Source organism: Mustelus asterias, chromosome 26, assembly GCF_964213995.1.
Source record: "Mustelus asterias chromosome 26, sMusAst1.hap1.1, whole genome shotgun sequence".
Lineage (NCBI taxonomy): Eukaryota > Metazoa > Chordata > Chondrichthyes > Carcharhiniformes > Triakidae > Mustelus > Mustelus asterias.
The window spans coordinates 2,519,031-2,532,807 of record NC_135826.1 but is presented as its reverse complement, the minus strand read 5'-3'; the positions used below and the strand labels follow the sequence as shown (position 1 = coordinate 2,532,807).

Sequence of the window (13,777 nt, the reverse complement as noted above, 5' to 3'; positions counted from 1 at the left end):
GGGACACTATGCGGCAATTTAGCATGGTCTGTCCACCTAACCTGCATATCTTTGGATTATGGGAAGAAACCGGAGCACCCGGAGGAAACCCACACAGACACGGGGAGAATGTGCAAACTCCACACACATGCCGAGAGGTTGTGGGAGAGTCTAGGACCAGAGGACATAATCCCAGACTAAGAGGCTGCCTATTTAAGACAGATGAGGAAAATATTTTTCTCTCAGAGGGTAGTGAATCTGTGGAATCCTTTACCACAGGGGGCTGAAGGGGCTGGGTCATTAAGTATGTTCAAAGTTGAGAGAGACAGATTTTAAAGTTTTAAAAAATTCATTCATGGGGTGTGGGCATCACTGGCTGGGCCAGCATTTATTGCCTATCCCTGAGAACATTTAAGAGTCAACCACATTGCTGTGGTTCTGCAGTTACATGTAGGCCAGACCAGGTAAGGATGACAGATTTCTTTCCCTAAAAGACATTAGTGAACCAGATGGATTTTTACAACAATTAACAATGGTTTCATGAGAATTACGGATTATGGGGATAAAGTGGGAAAGTGGAGTGAGGATTATAGCGTCAGATCAGTCATGATCTTGTTGAATGGCGGAGCAGACTCGATGGGCTGAATGGCCTACTTCTGCTCCTATGTTTTACGGCCTTCAGGATTAAAGAGCTTTAATTTGATCCATTGATTGTCTGATTGCTTATCTCTGTCTACAGCGTGCTGGTCCTCCTGTTCAGCATCCATGTAGTAGTGAATTATAGCTTCACCAAGCTGACACCTCATTTTTAGATGTGCCTGATACTGGTCTTGGTATGCTCTCCCATAATTCTCATTTAATCAGGGTTGATCTCCTGGCTTGATGATAATGGTAGAGAGATGGGTATACGGATTGCGATGGAATGCAATACTGCTGTGGATGTCCCAAAACACTTCATTCATGCCCAGTTTTGCTGCAAAATCTGGTCTCAATCTATCCTATTTAACATACTGATAGTGCCCGCATAACACAATAGAAGGTGTTCTCAGTGTGAAGATGGGACTGAACTTGGTTGGATGGTATGATCCTGTACGGTTTGGTTACCAAAACACTGTGAGGCTGATGCTCAACCAGTCTGTGGGACAGCTCACCCTATTTCGGCACACTTTCCAAGATGTTAATGAGAAGGACTTGGCAGACAGTTGGCTACGCTGAATGTGCCGACTGTTACCATACCCTTTGTCTTATGTCCAGTGCTTAGGGTCCGGTTTTATTCCCTCATGACTGAATGGTTTGCTAGGCCATTTATATTAAAATATTATTCATGGGATGTGGGCATTGCTGGCAAGGCCAACTTTCGTCAGCTGCGAGAAGGTGCGGTTGAACTGCTTTGACATCGATACACTCCAGGGCCAGCATGGAGGGAGCTCAGAATTGGATCTATCAATGATGAAAGAATGGTGATATTTTACCAAATCAGGATGACACATAATTTGCATGGGAACTTGCAGGTGGCAGTGTTCACATGATGCTCTTGTCCTTCTAGATGAGAGGTTACTCGTTTGGAAGATGCTAACAAATTAGCTTTGGGGGAGTTGTTGCAGTGCGTCTTGTAGATGGTGCACTTATGCTGAAGATAGTGAATATTTAAGGTGGTGCATCAGATGTCAGTCAAGTGGGGTGTTTTGTCATGGATGGTACGAAGATTGTTGAGTGCTGTTAAGAGTTGCATTCATACAGGCAAATGGAGAGTATGGAATCACACTTCTGCCTTGTGGTTCATAGATGGTGGACAGGCTTTGGGGAGTCAGGAGGTGAGTTACTCACCACAGAATTACCAGCCTCCAACTTTGTTTTGTAGTCACAATATTGTTATGGAAATACACCCTTCTGGACTCAACATTGAGTCCAACAACTTCACACCACAAACTCTGGCCATCACTTTCATCCCCACTCCAGTGCGTATCTTGTTCTCACTGTCTGCTTTCAGACAGTGCTGACTCTTTTTCTAATACTAACACATTCTGCTATTGTGTTTTCAGACAGTTCTTAACTGCTTTAGTCTTTAATACTATTACCACACCCGTTGTCTAATCTTCCCCAACATCTTTCTCATTTAATCTCTCCCACCCTCTAACTTATCCCTGACCTTCTAGTTTGCTCCACCTTGGGGCGGCACGGTAGCACAGTGGTAGCACTGCTGCTTCACAGCTCCAGGGACCTGGGTTCGATTCCCGGCTCGGGTCACTGTCTGTGTGGAGTTTACACATTCTCCTCATGTTTGCGTGGGTTTCCTCCAGGTGCTCCGGTTTCCTCCCACAGTCCAAAGATGTGCGAGTTAGGTTGATTGGCTATGCTAAAAATTGCCCTTAGTGTCCTGAGATGCGTAGGTTAGAGGGATTGGTGGGAACATATGTAGGGATATGGGGGTAGGGCCTGGGTGGGATTGTGGTCAGTGCAGACTCGATGGGCCGAATGGCCTCTTTCTGTACTGTAGGGTTTCTAGGACTTCTATGACACCTCATACAACATAAAACCCATCACATTTCTACTGAATCTTTATCTCCTTTCATTATCTCCAGACTAAATCTTTCTGATCGTCGTCACTGGCCTCCCCAAATGCTTCCTACAGAAGCCCAACTGGATCCAAATATCAGCAGCTAGATTTTGTCCCAGACAATGTGCTTTCTGTCTTTCACTGGATCCCTCAACCCACCCAATCTTCAAATTCTTCCCCAGCCCATATTCTATCCCTGCCCCTTGAACCCAGTCTTTATTGATACACATTGATTCATTCCGGTAACACTTTAACTTTGAAATCTTAATCCTCACATTTAAACTCTTTCATCACCTCACCCATCTTTGTAAACTCCTCTGGCCTTACAACTCTCAAATGCTATGTTCCTTTTACTGGTCATGTGTATCCTCCTCACTTTGTATCACCATTTACGACCTTCAACACCCCTTCCGGATAGTGAACTGCTGCAGGTCCCCGCCCTGCCTCACCCCTCCACCTGCCCTCCCTCATCCCTCCACCTGCCCTCCCTCACCCCTCCACCTGCCCTCCCTCACCCCGCCCTGCCTCACCCCTCCACCTGCCCTGCCTCACTCCTCCACCTGCCCTGCCTCAATCCTCCACATCCCTCACCCCACCCTGCCCTCCCTCACCCCTCCACCTCCCTTTGCTTCCTTAAAATCCATCTCCTTGACCAAGCTTTTGAACAGGTTTGAGGAACCAACTGGTCACATTTTCATCTTTATGTGACACATCCCAAAATATCTCCTTTAGCCATTTATTTATTTGTGAGATTACATTTCTGGGAAGTGCTGTGGCATATTTTTCTGTTCAAGGTGCCATGTTAATGCAAACTATTGCTGAGTACATCCCCCCCCAACCCCTCACCCCACCCACACTGATCCTCCAAATCCATCTTCACACCACCTTCGTCTACTTTGTATCTATCCTAAGCTGCATCAGCCTTTTCTGAAACTCTTTTCCCAAACCTGCTCCACTCAAAATCCCTCTCCTTGAATATATCTTTGATCAGCTCTCTTAGTTCATGTGCAACTGTTTCACCTCTGAATTTGATTAGTCTTTTAATACAATAATTTTATCAATAAAAATATAAAAATTGTGATAATATGTCACCAAAATGGGTATTCTTCATGTCTGGACCCAGAGTTTGAGAATCAGTAGCTACTCTGTCACAATCAGCATTGGAAACTTTGAACAGATTCTCTGTCCCCGATAAGATTAAGTGCACTGTTTCTAATGCCACCCTGGTTGATAGGAGTTAACTTCATTCCAGAACTCTCCCTGATCTCAAACCTCCATCATTGCATGGACAGCATGTCCAGGATTACTCCCTAACAATATTAATGATGGGAGATGAAATGGGATGACCACTGTATTCTCTTCTTTTTTGAAAACCTAATTATATTCATTAGCAAGTTGAGTGGAAGCAGCAGCGATTCTGAAACTACAATACTTAAAACATGTTAACAAAGGAACTTATGGTTTAAACAGACTAACAAAAGTGCTTTTTTGATGGGTCTTAAGAACATAAGAACTAGGAGTAAGAGTAGGCTATTTGGCCCATCGAGCCTGCTCTGCCATTCAATAAGATCATAGTTGATCTTTTCGTGGACTCAGCTCCACTTACCCGCCTGCTCACCGTAACCCTTAATTCCTTTACTGTTCAAAAATCTATCTATCTATCCTTGCCTTAAAAACATTCAATGAAGTAGCCTCAACTGCTTCACTGGGCAGGAAATTCCACAGATTCACAACCCTTTGGGTGAAGAAGTTCCTCCTCAACTCGGTCCTAAATCTGTTCCCCCTTATTTTGAGGACATGCCGCCTAGTTCTAGTTTCACCTGCCACCTGCTTCTATCTTATCTATTCCTTTCATAATCTTATATGTTTCTACAAGATCTCCCCTCATTCTTCTGAATTCCAATGAGTATAGCCCCAGTCTTCTGTCTCTCCTTATAAGCCAATCCTCTCAACTCCGGAATCAACCTAGTGAATCTCCTCTGCATCCGCTCCAGTGCCAATATATCCTTTCTCACGTAAGGAGACCAAAACTGTACACAGTACTCCAGGTGTGGCCTCACCAGCACCTTATACAGCTGCAACATAACCTCACTGTTTTTAAACTCCATCCCTCTAGCAATGAAGGAGAAAATTCCATTTGTCTTCTTAATTACCTGCTGCACCTACATACCAACTTTTTGTGATTCATGGACAAGAACACCCAGGTCCCTCTGCACAGCAGCATGCTGCAATTTTTTACCATTTAAGTAATAGTCCACATTGCTGTTATTCCTACCAAAATGGATGACCTCACATTTACCAACATTGTACTCCATCTGCCAGACCCTTGCCTCCTCACTTAGATTATCTGTATCCCTTTGCAGACTTTCAGCGTCCTCTAAAGCTCGGCACAACATCATGGGCCGAAGGGCCTGTTCTGTGCTGTACTGTTCTATGTTCTCTGCATACTTTGCTCTGCCACTCATCTTAGTGTCATCTGTGAATTTTGACACTACACTTGGTCCCCAACTCCAAATCATCTATGTAAATGTTGTAGGCTGCAAAGAGACATAGATAGGATGCAAAGCTGGGCTGAAAAATGGCAAATGGAGTTTAACCCTGATAAATGTGAGGTGATTCATTTTGGTAGGACAAATTTAAATGTGGATTACAGGGTCAAAGGTAGGGTTCTGAAGACTGTGGAGGAACAGAGAGATCTTGGGGTCCATATCCACAGATCTCTAAAGGTTGCCAGTCAAGTGGATAGAGCTGTGAAGAAGGCCTATAGTGTGTTAGCTTTTATTAACAGGGGGTTGGAGTTTAAGAGCCGTGGGGTTATGCTGCAACTGTACAGGACCTTGGTGAGACCACATTTGGAATATTGTGTGCAGTTCTGGTCACCTCACTATAAGAAGGATGTGGAAGCGCTGGAAAGAGTGCAGAGGAGATTTACCAGGATGCTGCCTGGTTTGGAGGGTAGGTCATATGAGGAAAGGTTGAGGGAGCTAGGGCTGTTCTCTCTGGAGCGGAGGAGGCTGAGGGGAGACTTAATAGAGGTGTATAAAATGATGAAGGGGATAGATCGAGTGAACGTTCAAAGACTATTTCCTCGGGTGGATGGAGCTATTACAAGGGGGCATAACTATAGGGTTCGTGGTGGGAGATACAGGACGGATATCAGAGGTAGGTTCTTTACGCAGAGAGTGGTTGGGGTGTGGAATGGACTGCCTGCAGTGATAGTGGAGTCAGACACTTTAGAAACATTTAAGCGGTTATTGGATAGGCACATGGAGCACACCAGGATGATAGGGAGTGGGATAGCTTGATCTTGGTTTCAGATAAAGCTCGGCACAACATCGTGGGCCGAAGGGCCTGTTCTGTGCTGTACTGTTCTATGTTCTAAATCGTAAACAATTGCAGTCCCAACACTGATCCCTGAGGCACACCATTAGTCACTGATCGCCAACCAGAAAAACACCCATTTACCCCTACTCTTTGCTTTCTGTTAGTTAACCAATCCTCTATCCATGCTAATACATTACCCGTGACACCGTGCACCTTTATCTTATGCAGCAGCCTTTGGTGTGGCAGCTTGTCAAATGCCTTCTGGAAATCCAGATACATCACATCCACAGGTTCCCCATTGTCCACTGCCCACCTAATGTTCTCAAAGAATTTTTGTAACCTCTCATGATCTAAGAATACACATGATTCATTTTAATTTCCTGTGTACCCCTGGAGTATGAATCTCTATCCAGAACAAAAACCTGTAATTAAATTCTCCACATCTTTGAACCAGTAAAATTACAATTGATCAAGAGTAGCTTGAAGTATCGTCCTCACGAGGGCCACTCTTGACTCCTTTCTTCCTGCCCATTTAATCTGAGGCTGCATCAGTTGTGTGCCACAGACAAGGCAAATCATCCAATTCCACATCCCCCCCCTAACAACTACGCATTGGTCGAGTGCCATACTTTAAGAATAAATAATCTCCAATAGCACTGGCCAAACAGCAGAAACACTTTAATAATCAGGTTAATTAACTAATGCACAGGCACAGATAATTAAAACCATCCAGAGTACAGCCCTGTAACCACACAGTATTGAAGATTCATTTCCCAATGAATTTATCCCAAAGAATGGAAAACATCATTGGTTGTGCTCGAGATAAAAGAATCAGTATTAAATGTCTACAAGTACAAATAGTTCTAATGGAATGACCTTTCACTTTATTTGGTGCTCATTGATCTGCTAGTTCATAACATACAGGCACTCATTCTGTGATCCAGCTCACAATACACATCTTTGTGATTGAATCACCTCAAGTTTTCCAAATAAAAATACAGAAGAAAAAAAAATATTTTCTTATCTAGGCCAGCATATTCCCCCACTTATAAAGGAGCTGTAACAGTTTGTACCTGAAAATCTTCAGGGAGATCACAGATTTGCAACATGGTGCTAGTTACGAAACATGGGCACCTCAATAGATCAAGTCAATGAGTCTCTCTCTCCTCTTCCCCCCCCCAACCCTCGAGTCATTACAATTCTAACCCACAGTTACCACTCAGCTTTTCAATAGTTTAGATCTGGACATTCTTGGCTGGATTTGTTATGATATATAGGGCAGTGAGTTCCCAGGTTTGGTCAGTGCTGGGTTAATAGATTCCACTTGGGGAAATGGGTGGCGCTCTGGGCTAGCAAGAAGCTTCCCACACTTGATTTCTGTTGAGCATATGTGGAAAGGCTATTCGCCTCACTGCACACGAGTCCTCTGTGAAATAACAAGATGTTTTAATTTGTCAAAAGGCACTGTAGAAATACAAGTTGATTTGTTGTTGACTTAGATTCAGACATAAAGATAGATCCTCCAGTGAGATACCAGCTGGCTGTCAGTGCAAATGAAACAAATGAAATGAAATTACTGTCTGAGGTGAGGGTGAAAATCCCAAGAAGAATTCTTAAACACTCTGAAGGACATTACTGGGAGTTTCAATGGTAGTGTTAAAAATAGTTCATTTTCTGGATTGTTAGCCATCGCCAATGGGTAGAAACCCAAAGCAAAATACTGTAGACGTTAGAAACCTGAAATAAAAGCAGAAAATACTCGGCAGCTCTGGAATTCTGTCTCCCTATTTCTCTTCCAGCAGTTGCTGCCAGATCTGCTGAGAATTTCCAGAAGTTTACTTTTTAGGTTGAATCCCATCAACTAAACCATACCGAGAAGTTGATGAAATGCCCAATTGTATGTTGGTTTTAATATAGAGGCTAAAGTCTCAGCTCAGAATAAGCTTCCGCCTGATTATCCCAACTAGGATATGTTGCATGGATCATTATCTGAATGGGAGATATCCCAATCTCCCCTTTCTCCTGGTCCCAATGAGTCAGGTTATGTGACCAATCACCAGTAGTACCTTGAAGATCTGCCTGGTTCACTTGTTGAAAGATTGAATTTTCACAAAGGATTGGCGTGGTTCCAGCCTCCAATAAATAGTAGCACTGCATTCGGATCACTTGGTATTCCCCTTCAAGGAGAATTGGTACTTGCCAAGCAATAGTTTGAGATTTTAGCAGAAATTTCTCTGGAATGGAAGAGAGATAAGAATGTGGAAGTTGCTACCAAAGGGAGTATCTGAAACAAATACATTCATGGGGAAGCTAGATAAACAGACAAGGGAAGACAATAGAAGGATATGTTGGAAGGGTTAGATAAAGAGGGCTGGGGTAGGCTCGTGGGGAGATGCCGGTTTGTGTGCTGCAGATTCTAAGTGATCTATGATCACAGTATCGACACATACCATATCCCAAGACAGCAACTTTTTGTAGCTCGGTCCTTGGTATCTACCACAATCATTGATCATTTTACATTTTCTAAGGAGCAAGAACAGGAAACACATGCTGAGGGGGCAAGAATGGGACAGAAAGTGGAAGAGAGATCTCAGGCTTCTTCTCACAAAAAGAATTGCTATTCCAGGTGGAAGTAGGAGTCCTGACAGATTATACCAATTTAGTCCAAAGGTGTGCAGGTTAGATGGATCAGCCATGCTAAATTGCCCCTTAGTGTCAGGAGGACTGGCTAGGGTTAATGCATGGGGATAGGGGTCCTATCCAGGGGTGGGATTGTGATCGGTGTAGATTTGATGGGCCAAATGGCCTTCATCTGCACTGTAGGGGTTTCGATGATACATCAGTGTGTTCTGATCCTCATTCAGTACCAACCACTCTCCTCTTTAGCCAGGTGCTCAGTCTCCATGAGTGAGATTAGACAATGCATGTTAACTGTTGAATCATTTGAGTTTCACAGGCAAACCTCCTCCAGAATAAGCAAAATACTGCAGATGCAGTATGAAACAGAGAATGCTGGAAAAACTCAGCAGATCTGGCAGCATCTAAGGAGAGAGACCAGAGTTTACATATCAAGTGACAATATAAGAACATAAGAAATAGGAGGAGGAGTATAGTTCGGGTGGCACAGTGGTTGGCACTGCTGCCTCGCAGCGCCAGGGACCCAGGTTCAATTCAGGCCTCGGGTCACTGTGTGAAGTTTGTATGTTCTCCTCGTGTCTGCGTGGGTTTCCTCCCGGTGCTCCAGTTTCCTCCCACAATCGAAAGAGATGCGGGTTGGGTCGATTGGCTATGCTAAATTGTCCCTTAGTATCAGGGGGTTAGCAGGGTAAATGTGTGGGATTACGGGAATAAGGCCTGGATTGGATTGTGGTCAGTACAGACTTGATGGGCCGAATGGCCTCCTTCTGTACTGTAGGCATTCTATAAAGAGCGAATTTTTGCAGAACAAACTTCCATTGAGGGGGAATCCATGGAGAAAGCAAAAGGAAAAACATTTGAAAACGTACCAGCTATCTTGCTGATTATACATAGCTCGGTGTACAGTGTTTCAGCATATTGGGAGTATTAGATGGTCCACACTTTACCATGATGTGGAGATGCCGGCATTGGACAGGGGTAAACGCAGTAAGGAGTCTAACAACACCAGGTTAAAGTCCAACAGGTTTATTTGGTAGCAAACGCCACTAGCTTTCAGAGTGCTGCTCCTTCGTCAGGTGAGTGCTCCCACTCACCTGACGAAGGGACAGCGCTCTGAAAGCTAGTGGCGTTTGCTACCAAATAAACCTGTTGGACTTTAACCTGGTGTTGTTAGACTCCTTACCACACTTTACCATGCAGACAAAGAAATAATCTACTTGCACATATCAGCCATTTTTTTTAAGGGTAAAAATTTGGACCAGCAAATGGTCAAGAAACAACAGTTATCATAAATTAAAAAGCCATTTAATTGGCCATGATTTCTTATTGGCAGTTTGATGACAAGTATATTGCCGTACCCGAACTCTCTTCGCCTCACTCACCCCACTGTTAGCTGCACTATTGCTGCAAACTCCAGGTGAGTGCTTGATGGGAATGTTATAGAGAAATCCACTTGTTCTACATGTTCATGGATGGAAACAAGGCAGTAGAAAGAAAATATGGGCATTTCACAAAAGGAACCAGCGTTGAGGTAAAATGAGGGTCAGAGCACTGATCATACAGTATTGCCCATTTGGAATCCATTGCGATGTAATGCCTTCAGATGCCCAAGCATGAGGTTCTGCAATTCCCTCCCCGAACCTCTTCATATTTCCACACTCTGCCCTCCTTAAAAGCTACGTCTTTGAACAAGCTTTTGATCACGTCATAATATTTCATGTAGCTCATTATCACATTTTCTTTTACAACACTCCTGTGAAGCACCTTGAGCTATATAAATACAAGTTGTTGTTGTCTCTGCATAAACGGAACATGTAATTTATTTCCTGGAGCGAGGATTATTTTCTTGTCACCGAGCCGGAACCTAGTCACCAAACTCAAGGTCTGCACAATAAACAGAATGCGTTTAGTTAAGGATTTACTGATCGAGAAACTTTACTCCTGCAGGTCAGATGAACAGATTAAAATGGTTCACAAAAGTCATTACATTAGATCTAGTCTGATGACTGATCAAACAAGAGAGTGCTAACAATCCCGACACACCTCTCCGTAACCAAACAAAAAAGGGCAAGTGAAAATATTTCAAGACTTCCGAGTCCTTCCTTAGTACACAACAGAGGAGACAGTCAAAATGTCCAATTTTAGGCCAACAGAAACATTTATAATTTTTCAGTATAAAAATTCTCATCCTATCACTGACGCCTACAACTCTGTACTGCTTCACTTAAAAAAAAAAGATATACTGGGAAAGACATCATTGTATAAGCAGGTACCCCAAAGTGAAAATGAGATTATGACATATTCAATCTACATGAAAATTCATTCGGGTTTAATCTTTTGCTCGAGTCCCAGCCCTGAAATACTTGGGTATATGAGGCCTCCTGTAATCGATCAGTCCAGCAGTGAGTAGCTTGGGTTTCTAAGTCCTTATTGGGTTATGGGAGTGATGCAGAACAAACACAGCTCCATCTTCTCATGCACACTTCACTCGGGGGGTGGCTGCTCCTGTATTTCTTTCTTCACTGCAATAACAGAAAAATATTAAAAAGCAAAACAAATATTCTTCTATTGAATCAATTGGTGGCATTAATAAATTCTATCAGGGAATGAGATTCATCATCGAAGGCTACTACTTGAAAACTGCATTAAACACTATTTTATTTAATTTGCCAGTCAATCGCAGGTCAATTTGACTAAATATGTAACCGTCCTGTTCAATAAGATAACAATTATCAACAAAGCTCCCTGAAACAATCAATCACTGAAGCACTAATTTAACACATCAGTAAATCGAGGATGGTGGTGATGTTATAGTAGAGTCGAGGCACCATTTGTTTACAATACAGGATGCATTGGTTCAAGCTGCATCTTGGAAAGGAGAAAGGAGAAACCTTGAAGATTGACATTTAAGTTAAATTTCTTAGATTAAAAAGCTCCGTCTTGGTGGTTCCTGCGTGAAGTAATGTTGGAACAGTGGAAGAAGCAGCTTCCTTGCCAGTCAGCTGAAATTTAATTTTGATAAGGGAGGCTAGCTTTTGGTTTATACCAATATTATTTGAAGAAAAAGCTTGAAACCTTTGAGATTTAAAAGCAAAGGACAGTTAATGGATGAGCTTCTCTTGGAAATGAATTTTCTTGACCATCAACAAGAACAACATGAGCCAGTCACTACCTGAAACATCAGGACTGATAAAGGAGAGACTCAAATCAAACACCTTCGATGTTTGGATAGAAAGCTTGGAAGGGCAGGAATGTCTAATGTTCGGCATCTAGAGCTGTATAATTTTGAAACTGAATGTGCAGACATGACATAAACCAGGGAACTGATATGGTCAATCACATGGTTAACACCAGTATGGTTAACACGGCACAAAAGAGTGAAAACATACACTATTATTATTTAATTAAAACTTTTACTCAAGGTTCTGACACATGCTCTGTTGAGGCAATAAGTTTAATGAGAGCACCAGGATGGGCTACACACACTGGTATCCGAGTTACTGAAGTACATAAAAGTGGAAATTCCAAATTCAGACTGAACTTGCAAAATATAAATCCACACACTGGAAAAGAGTGAAAGAGTTGCACGGGAGCTATTAAACTCAGATAATGACTTTTTGACATATGGAAAGTATGTAGGGAAAAGGAAGGTTTGAACCATAGTATTTGTGATAAGTTTGATGATTATACCATGCAAGACAAATGGGTAGAGATCTGCAAAATGGTTATATTAAAACTGACACGATGAGAAATGTGCTTTAATCTAAAAAAAAAATGCTCCTTATGCCTAAAGGGAACCCCAAGATTCACTTATTTCAGCACATCTGCAACCTGTTAAAGATCATATCCTGCGCGCAAAAAATAATGCAACTCAAATTTCAAAGCAGCGCAAGTGTCATCTCAGAATCACATAAACGGACTGGATTAATTCATGCAACTTACTTTCATCTCTTGCTTTCATGCGAGCTATGAAGGAGTAACTCTTATTTCTTCGATAATTCTCATAGGGATCGTCGAGTGGGACCCCTACTCCTTTATACTGGTCCCACTTATCACGGATCTCTCCTCCTTTGATTGGATCCTGAATACCCTGCTCTTTTGCCCCAAGTCCTCCTGATCCGCTCCAGCCTAGAACAGACCAACACAACCAAATGATTTTCTATTGACTACACAAACCTTAGGTGCCCCCACAGTGGCTCATGAACCCCGGTTCCCAGCCTCTGAAGCTCTGGTGAATGTAGGTCACATTGCTGCTGACATTATTTACTCAGTAAGAAGTCTCACAACACCAGGTTAAAGTCCAACAGGTTTATTTGGTAGCAAATACCATAAGCTTTCGGAGCGCTGCTCCTTCGTCAGATGGAGTGGAAATGTGCTCTCAAACAGTGCACAGAGACACAAAATCAAGTTACAGAATACTGATTAGAATGCGAATCCCTACAGCCAGCCAGGTCTTAAAGGTACAGACAATGGTGGCTGTAGGGATTCGCATTCTAATCAGTATTCTGTAACTTGATTTCTGTGTCTCTGTTTGCACTGTTTGAGAGCACATTTCCACTCCATCTGACGAAGGAGCAGCGCTCCGAAAGCTTATGGTATTTGCTACCAAATAAACCTGTTGGACTTTAACCTGGTGTTGTGAGACTTCTTACTGTGTACACCCCAGTCCAACGCCGGCATCTCCACATCATTATTTACTCAGCCAGGTTTGACAATCTGCATTTTTCTACTAAAATCTCTAAGTTAGCTTGAAGGAATGGCTCTAGGTCTCTGTTCATCCAAAATATTTATTTAATTTTACAACACCTGGTTGGTGTTCACACTGCTATAAGTGGCTCTTTCAACCGTACCTACATTAGATAAAGATTTGAATACCCTGGGATGTGACCATTGTTGCAGGTTTTGTGAGTAACAGCTACTTGAAAACCACCCCCATCTGTGATCGTCTCTCAATAAACTAGAATACTAGACCTGTATTTTGCTTTGGTGACACCATTCTGACAAATTAATAATTTTGGTTTTCCCCCCCCCTCTCCCCGATTAGAGGTAATAATATGAGACATTGAGTAACTTGCATGGAATTGCTGTGAAAATCATGACCATGAGCAGAATGACTCAACCATACCCATCTTCATTAGCAGCTGATGCCCTTTGTTTTCTTCCCCCAGTCTCTGATCAGGAGTGAGGGTGACAGGACCACCTCCAAGGCCTGTTGTGGAACTACAAGAAAACAAGACAATAAATTAATCCTAATGAAAAGTTTCCCACAGGCAATCCTTG

General features: G+C 42.7%; 1 protein-coding gene across 2 annotated transcripts in view; it reads right to left on the bottom strand.

The window, feature by feature from the left end:
• Window positions 1-6,721: 6,721 nt before the first annotated feature.
• Window positions 6,722-13,777, bottom strand: part of cherp (calcium homeostasis endoplasmic reticulum protein) — a 91,886-nt gene continuing 84,830 nt past the window's right edge. For both annotated transcript variants that reach the window (XM_078198065.1, XM_078198066.1), the window contains exons 17-19: window positions 13,623-13,717; window positions 12,440-12,625; window positions 6,722-11,019 (exon numbers count right to left, since the gene is read on the bottom strand). In XM_078198065.1, coding sequence (XP_078054191.1) covers window positions 10,982-11,019; window positions 12,440-12,625; window positions 13,623-13,717 — 319 coding nt within the window. In that variant the 3' untranslated portion in view covers window positions 6,722-10,981. The remainder of the gene's footprint in view (window positions 11,020-12,439; window positions 12,626-13,622; window positions 13,718-13,777) is intronic.